The 23,224-nt window shown below is 41.7% G+C and overlaps 1 protein-coding gene across 9 annotated transcripts in view; it reads right to left on the bottom strand.

Annotated features, from left to right (window-relative positions):
* The window catches only part of Acaca (acetyl-CoA carboxylase alpha), a 262,262-nt gene that overhangs the window by 118,356 nt on the left and 120,682 nt on the right, over nucleotides 1–23,224 (bottom strand). For all 9 annotated transcript variants that reach the window (XM_039086752.2, XM_039086753.2, XM_039086758.2 and 6 more), the window contains 10 exons: nucleotides 20,708–20,789; nucleotides 20,154–20,299; nucleotides 18,175–18,325; nucleotides 16,735–16,869; nucleotides 15,536–15,682; nucleotides 14,586–14,774; nucleotides 13,806–13,906; nucleotides 13,054–13,142; nucleotides 6,550–6,674; nucleotides 746–859 (listed from right to left, as the gene is read on the bottom strand). In XM_039086752.2, the coding sequence (XP_038942680.1) occupies nucleotides 746–859; nucleotides 6,550–6,674; nucleotides 13,054–13,142; nucleotides 13,806–13,906; nucleotides 14,586–14,774; nucleotides 15,536–15,682; nucleotides 16,735–16,869; nucleotides 18,175–18,325; nucleotides 20,154–20,299; nucleotides 20,708–20,789 (1,279 nt within the window). The remainder of the gene's footprint in view (nucleotides 1–745; nucleotides 860–6,549; nucleotides 6,675–13,053; nucleotides 13,143–13,805; nucleotides 13,907–14,585; nucleotides 14,775–15,535; nucleotides 15,683–16,734; nucleotides 16,870–18,174; nucleotides 18,326–20,153; nucleotides 20,300–20,707; nucleotides 20,790–23,224) is intronic.

The raw sequence follows: 23,224 nt of genomic DNA, 5'->3' as shown, positions 1-23,224 counted from the left end.
TGCAGTAGAAGGGGAGGAAAAGCTGCTTTGACAGCCCCAGGTACTCAGCACCAAAGAGAAGGAAGGCATCAGGAGCTAACGCTGATGCATGTGAGGGCCAGAACGTGAAAGCAGTGTCACAAACAAACCGAGTCAGTAGGACCTGAATATCCTCAGCAGGTCACTGAGAGGTTCAATAACTTTGAGGAGTTCAGTGACATGGATACAATTGTAGAGAAAGCAGAAGGTCACTGAGCGGCTTCAAATGCTGTGTCCTTGTCAATGCCCAGGCAATGAAAACACAAAGGGAGTGCCAGCTCTCAGCTTCCCTGCAGAAACCTTTTGGAATGGAAATGAGGACTACGGGGTGAGGCTAACTGGACTTCTCTGGGGCTGTTCCTATTGCTAGTGCCTAAGATTCATGTCATTATCTTTCTGCTTTCCACACTTGATTGTTTTCTATATACTTAGACCTTTTCATCTGTTTCTAAGCTCCCTTTGGGAAGTAAAAAATACTGATTTCATTTCCTTCCCTTGGTCTCCTTTCCTCCACCTGACCCTGGTTTATGACTATAGTGAGAGCTGCGGAGAAGTCAAGGAATGATACCAGTATTCTGTATGTGAGAAATCCAACATTAACCACGTCCTTTGTCTTTAAATAATCACATGAAAACACTGCGAGATCTCTGTGAAGTGCACTGTGTCTAGAACTGCCAAAACTAAGAAAAATATCACTCTTTCAAGATGACCAACAAGATGTTCTTACCTGGCGAGCCCGCAGTGCCACTTTGGCGTTGGTGGTTTTGCTGAGCTGAGTTAGCTCTGTGAGGATGTTTAGCAGCTCATCAGTAAGTGTAGGGTCCCGGCCACACAACTGATCCTAAGTGTTAATGAGAAAAGGAACACATAAACTTATATCACAAAGAACTCTGGTGAGGGAACGTGAGAGAGGGAAAGGAAATAACTCTGCCACTGAGCTACATTTCAGCACTGTTGGCAGCTCTTCAGTCTCCTTTCCCCTTCTCTTGTCCACGAGCCATTTCTGGAAGAATTTCTGTACCATTCTTACCTACTCTCTTTGTCCCTGTGCAGGCCTTCATCACAGAAGTGAAAGCATGGGACTAGTAAGTGTGCTTGAAGCTCTTGCAGAACACCCAACTTTAGTTTTTAGCACCCATGTGGTTCACAACCATCTTTAACTCCAGTTTCTAGGGAATCTGACACCTTCTTTGGACTCCAAGAATATTAGGCATGCATGTAGGCAAAAATACTCACTGACTCACAAAAGCCAAAACTAAACCATGCCATATCGCCACCACCACCACCACTACCATCACCACCATCACCACCACCACCAACAATAACAACGGGCTTCTGACCTTTGAAATAGACATGCATTGCCCAAAAACCTTTTCCAAAATCCCTAAAACTTTTCACGTCACAAGCCAAATACTTTTGGACTATTCAACACCACTATGTTAGGAAGAAGGCACCTCAGGATCATATGAGAAAATGATTTCTAACATTAGATTCTTGTACCACAAACCAATCAGTGGTTTACTTCAATTGTCCATAGTCACAAAACCCATAATTTATATTTAAGGAAGTAAAAGTATTGTTTTTATCCAGCTGAGTAAATAAAAGCTGACATTGAAGTAAAAATAAGTTCAGGATTCTGTTGAACACACAGATGACTACTAAAAGTCTTAACCCACCCATCCTAGGCATAAACAAAGACGAGAAACTAACTCTGTGACCAAGGAACAAGGAGAGACGAGACCATAAAAAGACAGAGGCAAAAAACAGATGCTACAAGCAGATAGAAAGACCAAAATAAGTTTCCCTATCCCAACCCTTTCCCTTTCCTAACATCCTATAATGCATAAACACATTCCTGTCTGGGGAATTTACTTCAATCATCAGAACAGGCCACTAAAATATCTTAAAACATAGACGTGTTCTGGGGAAAATAACAATTCATGAACTTTGCAAATGACTAGACTAAGGTCCAATAGCCCCAAAAGCCAATGTGCTGAAATAAAGCCAGTCGCCTCTCTGATTTGCAAAAGTTTTTGATAGTGAATAAGCCCTTTGAAAGCAACTAAGCCTTAACTCAAGGAAAAACAAAGTTATCCTCTTGCTTAACTACAAACCATCTTCTAACCTATAAAAAGAAAAAAGAACAGAAGATGGGAAAACAGCATCTGATGGGGTGGGCCGAGAGAGAATGTGGAGATTCAGGGAGGATGAAGTAATTATTCTTTCACAACTACAGGTGGACAGCCTTCCTGGGCTCTCCATAACACAGCATAAAACCCAGACTTCCTCAGAGGCCAAAATCAAATATAGTTTGGATGGAACTCTATTTGCATTCATTCTTCTTAACTTACAAGTTTTTCAATATTGTGGCTACAGACGGTTGTAAGTTGATATGTGGTCACCTGAGCCTGGGTCCTGTAGAAGAGCAACAAGTGCTCCTAACTACTGAGGGCCCCCAGCCCCACAAACGGTATTTTTTCCATTATCACCATTAAGACTTGGAAAAAAGATTAGCAACAATAAATTATGTGTAGAAAAAAATATCAGCATTTGTTTGGCCTTGGTCCAGACAGTGTTGAGACCCTAAAAGAAGCAATCAGTGTTCTTAAGAACCATTCAGGCTAAGCGCCACACGCAGCAGGATGCCAGACACATTCTAAGCTCTCTGTGGGCAACTGGACAGTCCAAGATTACCATCCCGATCTTGTTAATTTTTGTGATAATGCCATTAGAGGGCAACCATGTCAGCAGATCTGTTTCCAAAACAACAAAACAACACAAAAAGAAACCCTAAAACCAACAGAAAAAGTAAAATTCATTTAAATAACCTATCAGTTAACTCTAAATCATCTGCAGAAATCTGCAAACCAAAGGGAAAACTACTGGTCATCGATGGTCAAGATGGTAAGAGTTATTTCTTGTTTTTATTCTCATCCTAGAGAATAAAATATTCTAAGGAATATTTAGAGTTGCAGAAATAGAATAAACATGCTGGAAATAGCAATCCAGAGCCAAAGTACATAACTAGTTGACAGAAAGCCCAAAGTGTCCAATATGATGTTAGCATGTTAAGCATTAGGTGCTCTAAGAAAGCCAATTCAAAACAGAAGGAATAAAACTTTGGATATAGACAGTTACTACTTATCATTCAGCTGAGTAAGGCTTCCTCCCGACAAAGATGCCGTAAGTTTATCAATCAATTGCCAAAAGCACCTTTATTCAGTGTGACTATTAGCTTAAAACGTCAATTTGACACAACCTAGAGTCTCCTAGCAAGAGTGTCTCAACAAGGGCTTGTCCACACAGGGCTTGCCTATGGCCTAACTCTGGGGAACTGTCTGAGGTTAGTTAATGTGGGAAGATCAAGCCTATGGTGGGTGGCACCATTTCCTAGGCAGAGTGTCCTGAACTGTGGAAAAGGGGTGAAATCAAGCTGAGCACAGGCAAGCAAGAGAGCAATACATGTATTTCTCTCTGCTCTTGACTAGATGCGATGTGACTAGCAAGTTCCTGCCTTTACTTCTCCACGATAATGGAATTTGGCCTGGACTTGAAAGCTAAAATAAACTCTTCGTACCCTAAGTTGCTTTTTGTTCAGATGTTCTATTAGAACAGAAATAAAAATGAACATTTATTAAATGACCTTCTGAGAAAGCTTTTTCTTTTTACTTATATACTAGACAGATTACATGTACCCATGATTAAAGAAGGAAGGAAAGAAACTGGTCTGCATTTTATATGCTGTGTCTGAAGCAAATCACACACAGCATGACTTGTAAAACCATGTTCATGTGGATAAAAGCAAAGCAGTGGAGAAGTCTACTCAACAGAAATTTGCTTAGCAGTCCCTGGAGCAGTTACCACAATGCAACATATGTTAACAACTGCAGAGGACCACAGCACCTCTCCACTGGAGCAACTTGATTTTCTTGACTCCTTCCTTTAGGTTCAGAGGCCCAGAAGTCATCATCTAGCTCAGCAAAGTACACCATCAACATTCCTACTTGTAGGAAGCAGAGATTGGAATGCTGGGCACATAACCATCAATCAGGAGACCAAGGTAAGCAAAGAAAGGTGACCAGAAGAGAATACAAGCTGGGGGAATTGAAATGCTACCATGTCCCAGTGACATCAGTAAAAGACAGTGATACCTGCAGAGAGGAATCCTAACCACTCAGATGCCTCTTACAGGCAACTCTCATTAATGCACATGTGGGGGAGGGGAGCAGCTGGTCGCAATCAAAAAGGAAAATATTCCTGGTATTCAGAAATACTAGATTGAAAAGGGGCACCATCTGAACCTTTCCCTTATCTATGTCACTGCTAGCTGGCCCTGACTCAGTCATATCAATTAATTCCTTAACTCCAAAATCCTCGAGATAAATTGGAAATATCTGGAATAAATATTTGAAAATAAATTAGTGATATACAAGACTATAAATACTATTGTGCTCACTGATTCTTGTTTTGTCTTTTGTTTTTCTTTTAGAGGAAAACAATAAGCGAAGATACTAAAATAAAGAAAACGGGTAACTCCAACTGCCAGTGTACCCCGCCGCCTCCACGCTAGCCATCCAAAGCAGACACCGAGAGCCCGTTTGTTTCTCCAGAGCTCAGCCTGCCAGGAAGAAAGTTGGGCCACAATCTATGCAGGTAAGAAATAATCAGGATGACAAGGTGGGGGTAAAAGCAGCAGCAAGTCAGGGTCCCATTGGCTTCTGCCTGTCCTGACTGGCAAAAGCAGCAAGCAAAGCCTCAAACCAGTTCTCTGACAGGGCCCAACGCCTCTGCAGCACCCCCGTGTAATTACACACTTGAGTGACTGGACTCTGAAGAAAATTGAAGGCCTGAGCTCCGAACAGCTGCCATTTTCTCTCTCCATCACACCAGCGTGATTACTTGAGAAATGAACAGCCCCGGCTCAAAGCTACTCCAGAATTCTCAGAGGAAATATGGCTCCGTGTTCCAATAATGAGATTCTTAAGGCAAGCGTTACTTACAATCACTCCGCAAAAGGAGCGAGCCGAGCCCCTATATCTTACAAATTAGAATTTAAGAAACCTAGCGACAGTCCTGGACGACCATTACTCTTCTGCTGCTCCAAGGATTCTGGGCTTTGGTCTATTTTTAGTGCAGAAAACTGTTAAGTTCTTAAAAAGGTAATCATAATAAGATGAAAAATTTGCCATAATTAGCTTCCTATAAAGGCAAATTCCAGCCCCATTTTGGTTCGCACTGGCAGATCCTTCTGCCTTCTAATCATTACCCCTTTCTGCCAGAAAGTGTTCACTTCCTCAAAGTGAGAATTAATAATCCTTGCATTAAAATTTGAAAAAGAAAGTAGGATTTCTGAGGGAAATAAACAGCAATAGCTATAGATGACAGAACTCTTTGCAGAAAGCTGTCTCGTGGGAAAGTTAAAACAGTACTCTGTGCCAACACTTCCACCCTTCCCAAAGACCTGGTTCCTCACCAGGCAGCCACTCCAGGGCAGCAAAAGTAATGAACTCTCCCTCTAATGACACGTTTCTTAAAGAGGCTACCTATAAAATGTTATAGCCAAGAGAGCCAACCAGCGAGGCAGATGGCTGAAGGAGTGGTAATGCGTCAACCAGAGACATACGGGAGGCCGACTCCTTTCATTTTGGGGTATTATATAAAAATGGCAGTCAAGTTTTATATGGGATTTTCCCCTATATGAAGAAATGATGGACTTCAGAGTACCGAGAGTCATCTCCAAAGGGCTGGGAAAGGGAGCTAGCGAGAACTTCAGTCTCAGGCAAGGCTACTGTGCAGCACTACGCCTCTCGGGATGGTGGAGAGCGGCCTTGAAGAGCAGTCCATTGTTCTCAGACCCAGAACACTAGCTTCACCAGGAAGAACTAGGAGTGGAGAACTTGAAATTAACATGAAAACTCTCCTCTCTGCACACTCCCTCCAGCATTAGACACAGCTCAGCCCAGCTCACAAGAGCTGGTTTCACTCTTCCTCCCATTTCCTACTAATTCGTGTATTAGTCAGAACAGGGTCAGTGCAACAAGAGCATAGATCTTCCTGTAAATCAAGGAAGATGCCAGATACATTCAATTCTGTTACATTACATTACATTGTTTTGGAGGGAGAGGAACAGTACTAAATCTCCCCATTTTATTAAGTTTCTGACATGAAAGCCAGTGCTTGCATTGCTGGGTATACGCAAGAGTTAACATGGAGCTGCACACTGGTGAGAGGAAACTGCTTTTGAGAGCTACCATCATGTTGACAACAGACACAGGAAAGGGCCAGGCACTTCTAAGAGCAGCCAAGAAAACTAAGTTCCTGTACACATTCTATGCCCAACAGTCCCTTCCTGTCAGCCACAGGGTCAGGTCCAGCAACTGCTAATCTGCAGCCCAAGCTCGTTTACCATCGTTATAAGATAGTAGCCTTCCTTCTGAAACAGACAGACAGACAGACAGACAGACAGACAGACAGACACACACACACACACACACACACACACACACACACACACACAAACTGGATACTCACAATAAGCATTGTCACCAGGAGATTCTTCTTGGTGACCTGGGCGTGGGAGAAGATGTAGTTCAGTACGGTGTTCATGTCACTTTTGTTCTCTTCCCGAAGGGCGAATACACATTTGTCGTAGTGGCCTACAAGTGGTAAAGAAAACGTCCTCACCATGTACACGTGAAGTCTCATGCTTACATGCTAACTGGCTGTTTCTTAATGCCTGTACACAGTTGATAAACAGAAGAAACACCTTAAGAATTTTTTAGAGGGATTTAGACCAGGGATCATGAGAACCCAAGTATAAACCTGAGTTCAAGGTTGAGCCTTACTTCCAATTCACTAAGACAGTCACTTGACTCTCTAGGTCTTGATTTTATTTAAAAAATTAAAAGGGAATGGGATGCAATTTTAAAATACAGGTGGGGCAGGTGTGACTCCCATCCCACTTTTTTCCTTTCATGGTCTTATTTGTTCTCCTGGAATAATTTCCTTCAAAGAGAAGGTTCTGCTCCTTAAAACTCACAGTCAAGGGCGCAACAGGTACAGTGTTTGCCTTGCAATCATCAGTTCCTGGTCTGCCCACCATGGTGGTGCAGGTTTCAATTCCCAGAGCCCATTTAATCTGATTGGTGAGCTCCAGGCCAGTGAGCAAAACAAGTGAATGTCATTTCTGACCAGCAGTTGTCCTCACACCTATACAGGTACACATACTCACACACAGGAACATACATACACGTAGGCCACACACATACAATGAATTAACAACTAAATTGAAACTGTGAATCCTGACAACCTTTGAGGTCTACTCCAGCTTGAGTACCTGGTTTCACATCCACCCTAAGTAACAAGCACTGTTTAAGCTAAGAAATTATACTTATCAATGTTCATAAGTGAGTCTGCTATATTGGGAATCAATATTTCCACTGTAACTCCAGGAAAAAGGAAGCAAAGCCCAGGAATTCCAAATCCAAACCATGGCATACATGAAGGGGAGCCTTGCATGTGCTCAGGTTGCAGAAGTGCAGCTCTGGTGCTTGCGGCCTTCTGTAGAGCGCCAGAGGCAGGTTAATGCTGGGCAGGACAACCTTCTGCAGCAGAGACAAACTGACACTCCGCTGCACATCTACGATTACTGTAAGCGAAACATGGGTCTTTACAAAGTAGATTGGCTACAAATTAAATTTCCAAGAAAGGAAAACTAGTGCTTACATTGTTGTGGTCCAGAATTTTATTTACAAATTGCAAAAATATAAAAGGATTATCACTCCATTCAGATTCTATGTTAAACTACAAACTAAAACAGTGAAGTTTAAAATACATCACTGTATTTTCCTAGAATAACATTTGACCAGGGCAACCCTGACTTATCTGTTTTAAATATCAGAAATTAACATAAATAGTATTTTTCAAAATGAAACTAGTATGTTTGGAAAACACTAAAATATACTAGCTAGAAAACAGCCAATGTAATAAAAGATCCAATTTTGATAAAATGGGAAATGTTTAAAAAGTGGTAGCCCTTAGGCTAGAGATGTTGCTGAATGGTCGAGCAGTCGGCTAGCATGTTCAATCTCCAGAACTGCTGCAGCAATTTCCTCCCACTGAGACTCAGCTTTGCAATGGTGAAAGAAATCCATCAGGGCAACAGTAATTATTAAGAGCAGGGGAAATAAAACAAACATATTTACCTGAGGTGAGGGACACAGTAACAAAAACAAAAGAATAACAAATAGTCACTTTAAAAGTAACTATTGGGGGCTGGAGAGATGGCTCAGCGGTTAAGAGCACCCGACTGCTCTTCCAGAGGTCATGAGTTCAATTCCCAGCAACCACATGATGGCTCACAACCATCTGTAAAGAGATCCGATGCCCTCTTCTGGTGTGTCTGAAGAGAGCTACAGTGTACTTATATATAATAAATAAATAAATCTTTAAAAAAAAAAAAAGTAACTATTAACTGTGACAGAAAAGAGGAGGGACGATTGCCCAGTGGTTAAGGCCACTGTCTGCTCTTCTAGATGACCTGGATTTGATTTCTAGCACCTAAATGGCAGATCACAACCAATTGTCAACTCCAATTCCAGGGGGAATTGGATGCCCTCTTCTGACCTCCTCAGGTATGGGGCATGTATACATTCAAACACACATCATTTACTTTATAAAATAAAAATAAATTTTTATCAAATTATTTTATGCATATGGGTGTTGACTGCATGTGTTTGTACACCACATGCATACAGTACCATCGGAGGCCAGAAGAGGGCAGCAGATCTTGGGAAACTGGAGTCACAAATGACTGTGAGCTGCTCACCGAAGGAGTGCTCAGAATTGAACCCAGCTTCTCTTGAAGAGGAACCAGTATGCTTAACCTCTGGGCCAACTCTCCACATTTTATTTTTCTTTTTAAACACTTGTTTTTTTTATAAGGTATTTCTCCAGCCCAGGAACAAAAGAACCTTATAAATAATATATATGCTTACATATAATAAAATACATACTAAAACTTGAAATGATACATATATGCCATTTCAATTTTTATATTAAAAAAAATTATCAAGAACCTCCTGCTTCGGGCTGGAGAGATGGCTCAGCGGTTAAGAGCACCCGACTGCTCTTCCAGAGGTCCTGAGTTCAATTCCCAGCAACCACATGGTGGCTCACAACCATCTGTTATGGGATCTGATGTCCTCTTCTGGTATGGATGAAAACAGCTACAGTGTACTTATATATAATAAATAAATAAATCTTAAAAAAAAAAAAAAAAAAAAGAACCTCCTGCTTCAGCCTCCCAAGTCCTGAGATTACAAGTATACACTACCAAGCTCAGCTTGAGAGAGAGGGAAAGAGAGAGAGGGAGGGAGGGAGGGGGGGAGAGAGAGAGAGAGAGAGAGAGAGAGAGAGAGAGAGAGAGATATTTTAAAAGAATATTACTTTCGCCAGGCAGTGGTGGCATGTGGCTTTAATCCCAGCACATGGGAGCAGAGGCAGGCAGATCTCTATGAGTTAAAGAGCAGCCTGGTCTACAGAGCCAGTACCAGGACAGCCAGGGCTACACGGAGAAACCCTGTCTTGAAAAGCCAGGAAAGAAAAAAAGCATACTGATTTAATTTTATTGTATGTACTTCTGCGCCCACTGCATGCATGCAGAAGCCCAGCATGGAGAGCAGAGGCTGGGATGCTCTAGAGCTGCAGATGGCTGTGAACCCTAAGTTAATACTCTTACTGTTGTGCCATCTCTCCAGTCGCCACACCCTCTCTTTAAAACAGGCATTTCTCAGTATTTGGTCCAATGCTGGCCTTGAATTTGGCAATCGTCCTGCCTCTGTCTCCCAAGTGGCTTGCTACTTGTATTCTAAAGAAATTATTACTAAGCTGAATTTATAATGAGTCTTTCGTTCTCTTTATGTTTATCACTTGCTATTTCCTGGTTTGGGACTTGATTTAAAAAACAGAAGAACTACGTATTGATTCATTTGTTTATAGGTGTTCCTAGGAATCACCTATTTTCAGCGCTATATAATATTCCACTGTAGGAATATCCTAGAATAAAAAAGCCATTCTATTTGTATATATTTAGAGGTACTCCCTCTGCTTTCTTTTATTTTTTTTTCTACTATGACCACTAGTGACACAACACAGACCTTATATTTCAGAGGAAGATTACTAGGCTAAAGAGCATAAATAGAAATGCAGCATCATCAAAGATGCACTAGATATGGATAGGCAGTTTTCTGAGGCAGTCACGCATGCCATTTGCACTCCCCCAAGAGGTGGTAGAAGATCATAATGTGATTGTAAAACCCGTGACTTCTGTAATTGGTAATGGGACCAAGCATCTTCTTGAAGTTTATGGATAATTTGTGCTTTCTCTTCTGTGAAACACCTTTTTCTCTCTTTTGTCCATGTCTCTATTCGATTGTCTTTTACACACTAGTACTACTCCCGTCGTAGGTGTAAATGCTATAAATAGCTCTTTATGGCCTGGGTTCTTGATTTCTTAGCAGTACACGGGATGAACAGAAGTTCCTGAACAGACAGAAGTATCAGTTGTTTCCTTTATACTATGCACTTCCTGTTGGTAGTACGATTAACTCCTCTCGATCCTGAGGTTTTAAGGATATCTTAAATTTCATCCTTTTGTGTTTTTGATAAACATTTAAGTCTTTCCTTCACCTGAAATGGATTCCGAGCATCTAATGAGACAGGGCTGACGGGCTCACTGTCTTGGTATTGTTACTGATGCTTACCCTTTTCCTCATGATCACAGTGCCTGCTGTATTAGGAAATGAATCACGTGCGTATGGGTCTGCTTCTGGGTCATGTGTTTCTTTCGTCTATAACTGTCCTTCCACAAATGTCACAGCTGTTTAGCTAATATGGCTTCATAGTAAAGCTTGGTATCTCATCCAGCAAATACTTTCCGACTTCCATTTCTTCAGAAGTACATTTTGTTATTGTTTGAAACAGGATCTCACTACGGCTTGCTGTAGAATCCAGTCTGATCGTGAATGAACAGCAATTGTCCTGCCTCTGTCTTCTGAGTGCTAGGATTGCAACTACACCTATTTTAAAATATCTTGGCTATTGCCAGAATTTTGTTTAAATGTCAGAATTAGCTTGACAGATTTTGGGAAGATCCCTGAAAGGTACTTACTGGAATGTCAACAACTGACAAGTGAATTCAGGGAGAGCCGGTGGCTTTGTAACAAATAGTGTCTGCTGTTGACGTTGACCTAGGTAGTCTTTACCACTGTTTATTCATTAGAATCTCCTCCAGAGAGGACTGCACACTTTCGTTGTATTTTTGCCTTTGTATTTCATGGGTTTTAATTGAGATTTTCGTTTTCTAAACAATTACTTACTATAAAGAACTCTTTTCTGGTGTGACCTAGTAGCACATGCCTTGAATCCCAACAGTTGGGAAGCAAAAGCAGAAGGCCAGGCTGGTCTTACATAGCGAGTAGCAGGTAGGCAGGGCTATAGAATGAGACCCTGTCTCTAAATAAATAAGCAATAAGTTTTAAAAAGAAACCTTTTCTGAAGTTCAGTTGAGGACTGAACCCAGGACCTCGGGCATGATAGCCAAGTGCTCTAGTCTAGAGGAGCCACTTACTTTCCCCATTCCCCACCCCCCAACCCCCGCTGCAAATAAATTTTATGTTTGATTTTTTTTCTTTGAGTCAAAGCCTGCCTCTGTCTCCCAAATTAAGGCACTCACCACTAAACCCTGCATGTTTGACATTTGTACTTAGAAATTTTGTTTAGTTTTAAATAATTTAGTAATAAGTCTGGGAGTTCTTTGAGCCTTCTAAGTAGACACCTAAGTGCTCACGAGTCCTCAAGCCATTTTACTTTTTTGAGACAGGGTCTCATGCAGCCAAGGCTGGCTTTGAACCCTGATACTCCTCTGTCTCCACCTCCCAAGTCTTGGGATTTCAGCAGAAAGCTGTCTTGCTGAAGAATTTCTTAAATCGTTTTCTTAACTTACTGTAATAGCAAGGACTCCCAGCACGATGCTGTGTGGACACAGTGACACCAGAGCCTTTGTCCTAAAGTGGATGCTTTGAACATTTTGCCACTACGTATGACGCATCACATGAAATGGCTGTGGGTCTGCTTAACACAGGGTAAGGATGCAGCTTATTGATTTTTACCCCCGGACCATGGAAAGAAGTGGGGACTGATACATAAACAGGAAAAATGTCACGTCATTCTACACTGAATTTTGTCCAATTTCCCAATATCTTGAGACAATGACCCTGTTCATTCGTTCTTATTTACAAGAACATGATAAATTACATCATTGACTGCCCCTAAATTCATCAACCTGGCTTTTAAAAAAGCCTGTTAACATCTACTTGTGGAATTTAACTCCATGGAGAGTGGAGACATCTTTTAAATGATGCAAAAGTGAACAGAAGAGATAATTTTAGGTGCTATTTCAATTTTCTGGTGTTACACTGCCATCTTGTGGTAGGGATGCCATACATGGCACTATGCAGCTTTAAAATCGTAACCAAGGTATTTCACTTTTAAAGAGTATCCATCATTTAGTGAAGCTCTTCAGAGAAAGCTAGGGATAAATTCCACCTAAGTGGCACAGTAAAAAGCAGGGGGAGATTTTGAGCTTCTCATATGCCTGTGGTTCAAGCCTTGGATTAGCTGCCGAGAGGCAAGCTCTTCAGGCAGGGAATTTCAATTCCAAGTTGGTCATGACTCAACTAACTCTGACTACACACAGCCAAGAAGATGTCAACAGAGAATGCCAATCACTCCAAGAACAATTATCTCAAACCTTCCTCAGAAGCACACTGAAGTTCCAGCTCACACGCTATGTTTTGTCAGTATTCTTCCTCATTCATGCTGGTAAAGTATGGAACTTTTAGTTTTTAAGGGGATTAGTGAGAGAAGGAAAAGCTTGCTTTTGGGAAGTGCTGGTAAAGCACCAACTGCCTTAGCTCTTACATGGTATTTTATTCAGAACTACAACGTCCTTAGACATCCGCCAGATGAACGTACCATTCTGAAACTGTGTCTCCACCCGCAGGTACTGCCGGAGCAGATCCATCACCACAGCCTTCATGTGGCCACGGATGCCACTTCGGTACCTGTGAATCATGACAGGGCAACACCATGAAATGAACCCAGAGGCCACATTTACTCTCGAGCTTGTCCCCTGAACTGCTTTCCCTCTGAATACAGGGCAGACCTATAGCCTATATTTTCAGGTTGAAAATTATTAATTTCAATTATAAACTGAAAAGTAACTTCAGCACAGAGGAAAACTTTTATAAAGGAAAGTAAAACTAGCACCCACCACCATACCACCCAACTCCATACCGAGATCTGACACAGCCTGACTTAGCTCCTATGCTGAGCAGAAGTTATCATCACGCTTGAAATGGCTAAGGGACTTTTGAAAAGGTTTAAGTATCTTAAAGTTGAAAATTTTCTAGATAGCTTTTTAGTTAAATACCTAGATCCATAAAATATAAAGAATAAATATCATGTTGGAGTCTACACTAGAAGAAAAACTAGGATCTTCATCAAAACAGCAAATAAAAAGAAAACGACAGAATTTGGGGGCCATAATAACTGACAGAACATTATAAAAACAGCAGAAATAATGAATGAGTTCAGTCACAGATCTAAGAAGTAATGCACTTTCTGAGAGATAAAGTACTTTCTTCTCTCTGAAAGTCAGATCAAGTAAATCTTTACGCCCAAGTAAAGGAAAGAAAGTGTCAGAGTCTGGGGGCCCACGGGACTACCTCTGCACCAGCTGGACAATGCTCTGGGTGTTCATGAAGAAGACTTCCCGCTCCGATTTCCGGTTCAGTGTAGCTGCATGACTATCTAGGATGTTGGCAATCTAAGGCAAAAGAAATAAGAAGAATGAAGCCACTCCTGCCAAGGGGACCCAGTGCTCACTCCTCTGCATCAGCACCACTACCAAGAGTCTCCTTGGTTACAACATGACAATACCTGTCTCTAACATGCTCTCAGTACTAGTAAATTAGTACAAGTTTAGACAGTTGCTAAAGAAGCAAGCAATTTCTAATGTTTTTCATCCCTTCCCAGACAGACTAAGGACCACATCACAGAACTAAATTTGGCCAGAATGTGATGGGCAAGAAGCTGTCTAAGGTCAAAGCCCACACCTCACTCCTGGTCCCTTACTTGTCCACCTTTATTCCCCATGTAACCATGCATCGCAGGCAAAGGGCAAGGATGCTGCTGAGGTGGTCGGGAAGTGTCAGACAAACACATTATGATGTCCTGGTTGTCAATCTTACAGAAGCATGTCTAACTGGGGACTCTCCCTGAAAGCACAGTGATATGGAATATCACTCACAGCACTTTCCTCATAGTGTGAGATATTTTACAGTTCCCACATAGTGACTCATATCCTGAGGCAGGTTTATGAAGGATTCAATGCTTACAATGGTAAAATCACAGACAGTAAGGAGTAGCCAAACAGAGAGGCCTCCTAGAGCATGAACTTTAGTCGCCGCCAGTGGAAAATGATGACAGTGTTACCCCATAAATACCTGCTGGCTGGGAAACTGACACAGGACCGATGTGATGTTGCTAGCATACTGAGCCATTTCCTTCTTAATAGACTTCTCCACGTTGAGGGGGATCCGGCCAGAGACACTGGTCATGATATCCTGCAATTCTAGAAGAGGCAGGGAGGGGTCTCTCAGAGTCTTCATTAACCGTTCTACCCAGTCCTTTACCTGCAGAGAAAGAAATAATCAAATGGGATACAAAGGCAACACAAGTCCCCAAATGAAATCAGATCCCTGAATCTCCTGCACTAGAGTGCTGGTGCTGCCTTCTAATTTACTCATTTTACGTGAACGTGTACCACATGAGTGCCTCAGGGTTACACATGGTATGACCCACCATGCTGGGAGCCCATCCTTTTCAAGAGGAACAAGTGCTGTAGCCCATGTTAGCCCATTTCTCCAGCCCCTGGTGCTTACTGTAAAACTACAGCCTAAACACCAAATACTACCCGGTTTGTAGTTCAAAGGAATAACCCCAAGTAAATGACAAAATTAAGAAGCAAGGATTTAAAATGTCAAGTCCAGTCAGGCCTGGTGGTGCATGCCTTTAATCCTGGCCCTTGCAGGGCAGAGGCAGTCAGGTCTCTTTGAGTTTGAGGACAGCCTTGTCTACATAGTAGTGAGTTTCAAGATAGCCAGGGCTACATAGAGAAACCCTGTCTCAAAAATCAAACTTCAAGGCCAACAAAGAAAGATGGGAAGATAACTGGTCAGATAACTTTTCCTCCTAAAAAAATTCTCCATGAGCCGAGGGTATAACTCAGTGGTACAGTGATCGCATAGCACACTTGCTTAAGGCCCTGGGTTTGATCCCCAGCATCAGAAAGAGGAGTGGGAGAATCAATCTTAAAAAAAAATTCCTCCCGAGACTGAAAACTCCTGTGGAGAATGACATTTGTTCATCCCCTCCCCAAGGGAGTGGTTCATACCTTGCTGCTGAAGAAAGGGTCTGGAAGGCAGTATCCATTCATCACATTGACCAGGTTATCCAGGACATAGTGGAAAACTCGATGGAGCTTTTCGCCTCGGAGAGCTGTGCTCTGGATCTGGGGCAGACTGCCCGTGTGAAGCTCAGCCTGTGATCACAAGACACGATCGGTCATTACCTACTACCCTGGGCACAAATACCACTGCAATTCAAAACTGAGACATCCCTTTGTGACACACAACTATCTGGAGAAAAGTCGGTGGAAGAAACACTATGAGAAAAAGACAGAATCTTAGCTTTATATTGGCTAGTGCAAGCTTCAGTTCCACAATACTGTAGGCACAAATATAAGGCATAAAATTGGGAGGAACAAAAAAATGATTAAGAAAATGCTAACAAGAAGCTAACCATGGTGGTACATACTTGTAATCCCAAAACTCTGGGAGATAAAAGGTAGGAAGAGCAGGAATTCAAAATGGAAACAAAGGAAGGACCGGGCCTGGGGAGATGGCTCAGTGGATAAAAGCACTTGCTCAGGAGCATTAGCTCCTGAATTCAGATGCCTAGGAACCCCAGGGTCCCCCTACAGCACTGTGCTTGTGGGGGGAGGGGGGGTGAGAAGCAGGACTGCTAGGAATTGCTGGAGGCCAGCCTAGCTCCAGGCTCAACAAGAAAACCCTGCCTCCAGGGAACAGGGCAGAGCATGATAAAGCAGGACACCTAATGCCCTCCTCTGTCACACATACATGCAGACAGCACACAAACAAATACACACACACACACACACACACACACATACACCCACACACTCACACACGTCCTCCTCAGACACACATACATGCAGATAGCACATACACAGACTCTCACACATGTCCTTCTCAGACACACATACATGCAGATAGCACATACACAGACTCTCACACATGTCCTCCTCAGACACACATACATGCAGATAGCACATACACACACTCTCACACATGTCCTCCTCAGACACACATACATGCAGATAGCACATGCACACACTCACACGTCCTCCTCAGACACACATACATGCAGATAGCACACACGCACCCTCACACAGATGCAAAATATGAGGGACGGAGGCAAAGGATGGGAAAGGTCAAGGAACCGGCAAACCAAGCTTCTCCAAGCTACCATGTTCTTCACCCTTAGAGCAGTTTTTAGTGCCCTCCTCCGTACCTGTTGAACTTTACTGGGATTGTCCAGCTGCATTTTGGCTATCACACAGCCTGGGTCAAGTGCTGCTCCAGGTCGCTTGACATAATGGATGCAGCCAGATTCTACAGCTGTCAAAGTCATTACCATCTTCATTACCTGTAATGAAGATGTAAGTTAGAGCCTGACCTCCCTTTAAGGACATGAACAGTTTAAAGGCCAGTTTCCCCCATCATCTCAGTTGGAAAACAATTTAACACCCCAAATGGGAATCTATCAAAATCTCCAGTGAAATACTAAGGCAATTGGTAAATTTCCCAGAAGTATATCTACAGGTTAATAACAGATACTGATTACTTCCTGTATTGGTTTTAGGTTTTTGTCTGTTCTCATGGATCGTTTAGCCCAAAGCTTGCTTTGTAACTGAGGATGACCCTGAACTCCTGACCCTCCTGCCTACCATGTGCCTACCGCTTTTCTAACTTTTAAATACATTTTGCTGCTATTTGTGAATTTATCCCTTCCATAAATATATATGTGTGTGTATATATATATGTGTGTGTATGTATATGTACATATATGTATTATGTACATATATATAAATATAAAATATATTAGAAGTGATAAACTATCTATCCTAATGACAGCACATACATTTCCCACACTTTTCCTTCACTTACCACCAGCCCAATAAGTTCACCTTCTAAATGTCTCAGAAACATTTTCTCTTGCAGTGTCTTTGCGAGAGGCTCTCCCCATTTCAGGTCTAGAGTACTTTTTAAAATCTACCACGAGATGTTCCTTCATGGCATTTACCTCTGATACAGTCCCCAAACCATCACCCTAGAAACTAAATCTCATTCATTTTGTCCATGTAAAACCCGTCAGTGATTGCACATGGGCTTCTGGACAGTCTTAGCCTAGGTTCCTTGAAGACTTCCATTTCCTTCCATAGCAAGCACCTTTACCTGCCCTCACATCAAACTTTAATCTATCCTCAGTCAGTTCTCACACAGCACACTGTCCTGCTTCTGTACCTCGGGGTGAGGTTAAACACTGTCTCCTGCTCATCCTCGTCTGTCTAGCTTTCTGTCTTGTCTCTTCTTGTGGGACACCTTTCCTTACCCCACACCCTCTCTCAGGTAGGATTCGGTGACCTTCTGTTGTTAAACTTCACCCTTCATTACACTCCTGCTATGCTCCCACTCTACCTATCATATGTTCTCTGTGCAGCCAACAGTCAGCATGACACCTGTCACTTAGGACTACTGCTACTATAATTGTTAAAGCTCAAACTTCTTCACTGTCAAAGGAAAAATAGTGATATTTTTTATTGTTTTTAAAGTCTTAAATTGCACAATTCACATGAAATGAACTGATGATCTTTCTGTTACTTTCGATCCGAGTCTACTCCCATCAACCTACATTCCCTCCCATGACCCAACAGCCATTCCCCACCCTGACCTCAATCTCTGCATAGCACTGGCCAGCAAACACATGGCCTCCATCTTCCACAATATACTGGATTAACTTCCCAGCAGACGGGGAGCGCATTACAGACGGGTCATTTTCCTTCTCAAACACACAGGTTTTATTGCCAATTGTGATTCGGTATCTAGGAGATAAGTAGAGCAGGCAATCCAATAAAGCACTCAGGTTATAAAAAAATGAGAGAAAAGGTCAGTCTTAAAAACAACAAAACAAAAGCCACACAGAAAATGTTATCATACATACAATGCAGACATGTAAAAAGGCATTCACTGCATCTTTGTTAATAACTTTTACATTACATTTTTATTTATTTCATTTATGTGATTGTACTATGTGTGGGCACATGCAGTTATGTAGGTCAGACGACAACTTGTAGGAGAGGATACTGTTCTTCTACCGTGTGAGTTCTCAGGGACCAAACTCAGATGTCAGGCTTGGCAGCAAGGGCCTTATCCATCTAGCTATCTTGCTGGCCCTTATTTTAGTACCAATCTTCAGTCAAAAATTGGAATGAATAAATTATGATATAGTCATATCATGGAATATACTATATCCATTAAAAAAGAATATTTATAGAAAAATACAAAGATAATGATAATATAACTAATATCCCCTCCCTCCTTTTCTTTTTTTTTTTTCCTTTTCTTTTCTTTCCTTTTTTTTTTTTTTTCGGAGCTGGGGACAGAACCCAGGGCCTTGCGCTTGCTGGCAAGCGTTCTACCACTGAGCTAAATCCCCAAACCCCCTCCCTCCTTTTCTTTTTCCTATTTTTCTCTCTCTGAGAGGACCTCACAATGTAGTCCAGTCTGGCCTCGGTCCTCTTCAGCCTACTAAATGCTTAGTTACAGGCATGAAATACCAAGCTCAGCTATAACTAACATTCCTGGAACAATAACTATGCTGTAGGCAAAGTTTTAAGCACTTCAAGTGATTGGTTCATTCAATTCTCACAGCAGTATGGCTGGTGTGATACACTATGTGTGTGAGAAAGAGATGGGGAGGTATGCAGAGAGGGAGCTGAGAATGTACTGCAGTTGGTCCAGTGCTTGTCTGGCATGTATGAAGCTCTGGGTTTAATCCCCAGTACCATGTAAATCAGGTGTGGTGTGTGATATGACCTCAGCACTCAGGTGGTGGGAGCAAGAAGTTCAGAAAGAAGTTCAAGGTCACCTACACAAAGCAAGATGTGAGCTATGAGACTGAAGGTGGTGGGGAGGGGAGATGGCTCGTGGATAAGAAACTTGCTGCTCTTGCAGAGGACTGGAGCTCAATTTCCAGAACTCACATGGTGGCTCACAACTACCTGCAACTCCAGTCCCAAGAGATCCAACTCCTGCTTCTGATCGCTGCTGGCTCCTGCACATGCACAGTGCATGTACATATAATACTCAGGCACACATAGAGTAAATAAATATTGATTTAAAGAAAAAGCACAAATAGTTTTAACAGATATTTATTTCTGGATGTATTTAAAGGAAAAATAGTATGTACCTTTATGAATTCTTACATTCATTCATGAAATTCTAATAAATACACAAGACGCTATCAATTGTGATCGTTTATTTCAAGGGGGAATTACTTCTCATTGTCCACCACACTGGAGTGGAGATGGAATCTCACTAAGTTGTATGTGCTGGCCTTAAACTCCTCGGGTCAGGTGAGCCCTTCCCTCAGCCTCCTACTTCCACCTGCGTAGCTGAAACTTGAGGCACAGAGTCTAATACCCAGTTTGAGACATGTTTACAATTACAAACATGTTTGCACTCTAAAATTTTAGGTATGTAAAGCTTTAAATTGTTTAAGTATATAAGCGTTTTTGTTTTTAATTGAAAAATGAGTATGCCAAAAATAAAAACGAACAAAAACAAACAACCTGTGAAAAATCCCAGGAGCTAATGAGTAGTAAGAGGAAGAGTTAATCCAACAGCAAACAACTGCGCCTCATCACTCACCTGTCTACCTCCTCCTTCATGTATGTGGTGTAACTGCTGCCATCGTAGGACAAGAGCAGTCCACCATCACTCAGCCGGTGCACGTCCACTTCCACACACGAGCCGTTCATTATCACCACGTAGGAGTTGGGAGACTGCCGAGTCACCTGAAGTAAACGAGAGCCAGAAAGCCAAGCCGTGATCCCTTCCCAGCACTGCCTCCCATCCAGCTGGAGCATTTACAGGACAGGCTAGGTCGTCTGTCAGCCAGAGTGGTAATGCTAGTGCACCTGTCCTGCTGCGAGCAAACAGAGAGCGTCGGCTGCTTTTCTCTGTTCCAGCTCTCCCCTGCCTCTCCATACTTTTGGAAGTATGTCACAGTGAGAAATAACTGGATAGATTTTCATAGAATTGCTAAATACTGATTGATTCCTGAGGCTGACAAAATGATGGCTGTAATATTCCAATCCGTAAACAAAGTGAATTTTTCTCAGTCTCTCAACCTAAGAAAACTAGTTTTAAAAAGAGAAGAGAAGATAGAAACTAAGGTGTAGACTTTGGTGGGGAATGCATACCTTAAGTACATATTTGATTCCTTCATAGATAAGTTCAACATCTACTGTGTTCAGAAGTGTGTGAGCAGGAAGGACTTGACCCCTGAAAGAATGACAATATATGACATACTTATTTCTATAGAGTTCTAATAGGTTATAAAGAAATCTCAAAGATTATTGATTGTGGTATTTCCTGAAATAGTAAGAAGAGGAAAAACCTAAATGATTGTTTGTAAAGGATTGATCATGTTAATTATGAAAACAATACTGAAATTTCTTTTCTACATTTAATCGTGGTAAGATACACAAAACATACAACTTACTGTGTGGAATGAAGGAGGCCCGAGTGTGTGGAGCTCTGAGTGAGTGAGTGCTGCTGACATGAACACAGAAATGCCAAGGACCTAAAGCCTCACACTCGTGGGAAAATGGCAGAGCCTTCAATGGGTGAAGCTCAGAGAAACTGAAAAGCCTTCTTTTTCTCTCTAGGTCCTGGTGCAAATGTTGGCAGTGTGTGCAGAACTTCCACCACAGCTTTTTCCTCAGACATTCGCAGCCTGAAGATAGTTCCCAATAGATACCGTGCTGCCAAGATTACCTAAGCCCGCATCTCTCCTTGACCCAGCTGCGTACCATAAATCCTGCTTCCCTGTTTATCCGCGTGTACTAAGCCCGCTCCTCATTCAGCTGTATGCAACAAGCCCTCCTTTCTGTTCAACTGTATATAACAAACACACTGAGCTCCCGGGATGCTGCGGTTTCATCATCCAGAGCCCAGTTCACCCGAGTCCAGATACTTCTATCTGTCTGTGTTTGTCTTTTCTTTATTCCCTCAAAGCCCACTCAGGTCCAAGCCAATGGAAGCCATACAAGGACATAACAATTTTTATATGTATAGTAGTATATAGTCTAAGTCACACCACTGTTCAACTGTTTAGAACATTTTTACTTAGCAAAAGGTAGCACTCTGTTAAACAGTGACTACATTTATATAAATGTCTTCCTAGGACCTAGCATGTTCTGTTTTTATGAATTTGATTATTCATGATACCTTTTGACACTAAAATCATAGTTTATTTTATTTATTTATTTATTTATTTATTTATTTATTTATTTTTTGGTGACTGGATTATTTCACTTAGTCCAAACCTCAAAGTTCCTCTGTGTTTTAGCATGTGCTAGAATGTCCTTCCTCTTTAAGGTTTGATAATATATCCTGTGATGTTTATATACCCACCACTGTTTACCCTATTCATCATGGATGTATAGCTTTTCCTACTGTGCAGTGACTATGAACAGCACTGCCATGAAAATGTATGCATCTCTCTGAGAGTCAGCTTTTACCTCTTTTGGTATATACAGAACTACTATAGCTGGACCACTATAGCAATTTGATTCTCAATTTTCTGAAGAATTTTAATACTGTCTACCATAAGGGCTGCATTGTTTTACATTCCCCCCAACAGGGCACGGGGATCCCAATCTCTCCATATCCTTGTCAAAACTTGTTATTGTGCAGTTCTTGATGGCAGGCATGAGACTGAGGTGATAATTCACGGAGTTCCTGAATTGCATTTCCCCAAGATCAGTCATGTTAAGTATCTTCTCAAATCCATACAAAATATTACAGTCATTAAAAAAGAAGCTTTTCACATAGTGATAAGAAACACTAAATGACATTATTAAGTGAAAACAAGCCAAGTGAGAAGAGTTAACTAATGGGCATGGTGGGCTGTATTTATGCACAAATATGCACCAGAACTAAAGAAAGAGGCCAAGAATCTGAGATGGTGTGGAAGGGGTTGGAGGGAAAGAACATGGGAGGAGCTAAATGGAGAAAAGAGAAAGGGGTAATGAGATTATATTTTAATTAAAATTTAAATTTTAATTAAATCTTAATTTAATTATTAAATTATAATTTTTTTAAATCTTAAAAAAAAAAGAATAAAATTAGGTTTAAAAAGAGCAGGAGAAAGCTGGGTGTGGAGGTACACACCTTTAATCTGAGCACCAGGGAGGCAGAAGCAGGGTTCTGCAGTTAAAGACCAGGCTGGTCTTCAAAGTGACAAAGGGCATACAGAGAAACCCTGTCTTGAAAAACCAAGTCAAAAGAAAAAACAAACTATTATTATTATTATTATTATATTACTATTATTTATGAGACAAAAGCAGAAGGTAAGAGATAAACATCACATATATATGCTTAAAGAAACCAGTAATATGGATTGGCTATAGGGAAAGACACTGGATTCCAAGAAACAAATTAATAGGTGCTCTTCCACTATGCGTCTTTTTGAAACACAGAACATGTGGATCTATGTATTGTTCTTTAAAATGAACTTGGGAGGCTTAGTGTCTCACTGGCACCTAAGTCCTAACACTTACACTGAGGTAGAGCTGGCCCAGGCAGCTGGGTTCAGGAGAACTGGCAGGCAGACTAACTCAGCCAGCACACAGGCCCAGATCCAGGGCTCTGCGTCAGCCTAACCCAACATCTACCCAATCTATGAGCTGCTGAAGCTTGTCAAGGGGACAGTC

Source organism: Rattus norvegicus, chromosome 10 (genome assembly GCF_036323735.1).
Source record: "Rattus norvegicus strain BN/NHsdMcwi chromosome 10, GRCr8, whole genome shotgun sequence".
NCBI lineage: Eukaryota > Metazoa > Chordata > Mammalia > Rodentia > Muridae > Rattus > Rattus norvegicus.
Note: the sequence above shows the minus strand (reverse complement) of the source record. Positions and strands in the feature narration are given on the sequence as shown.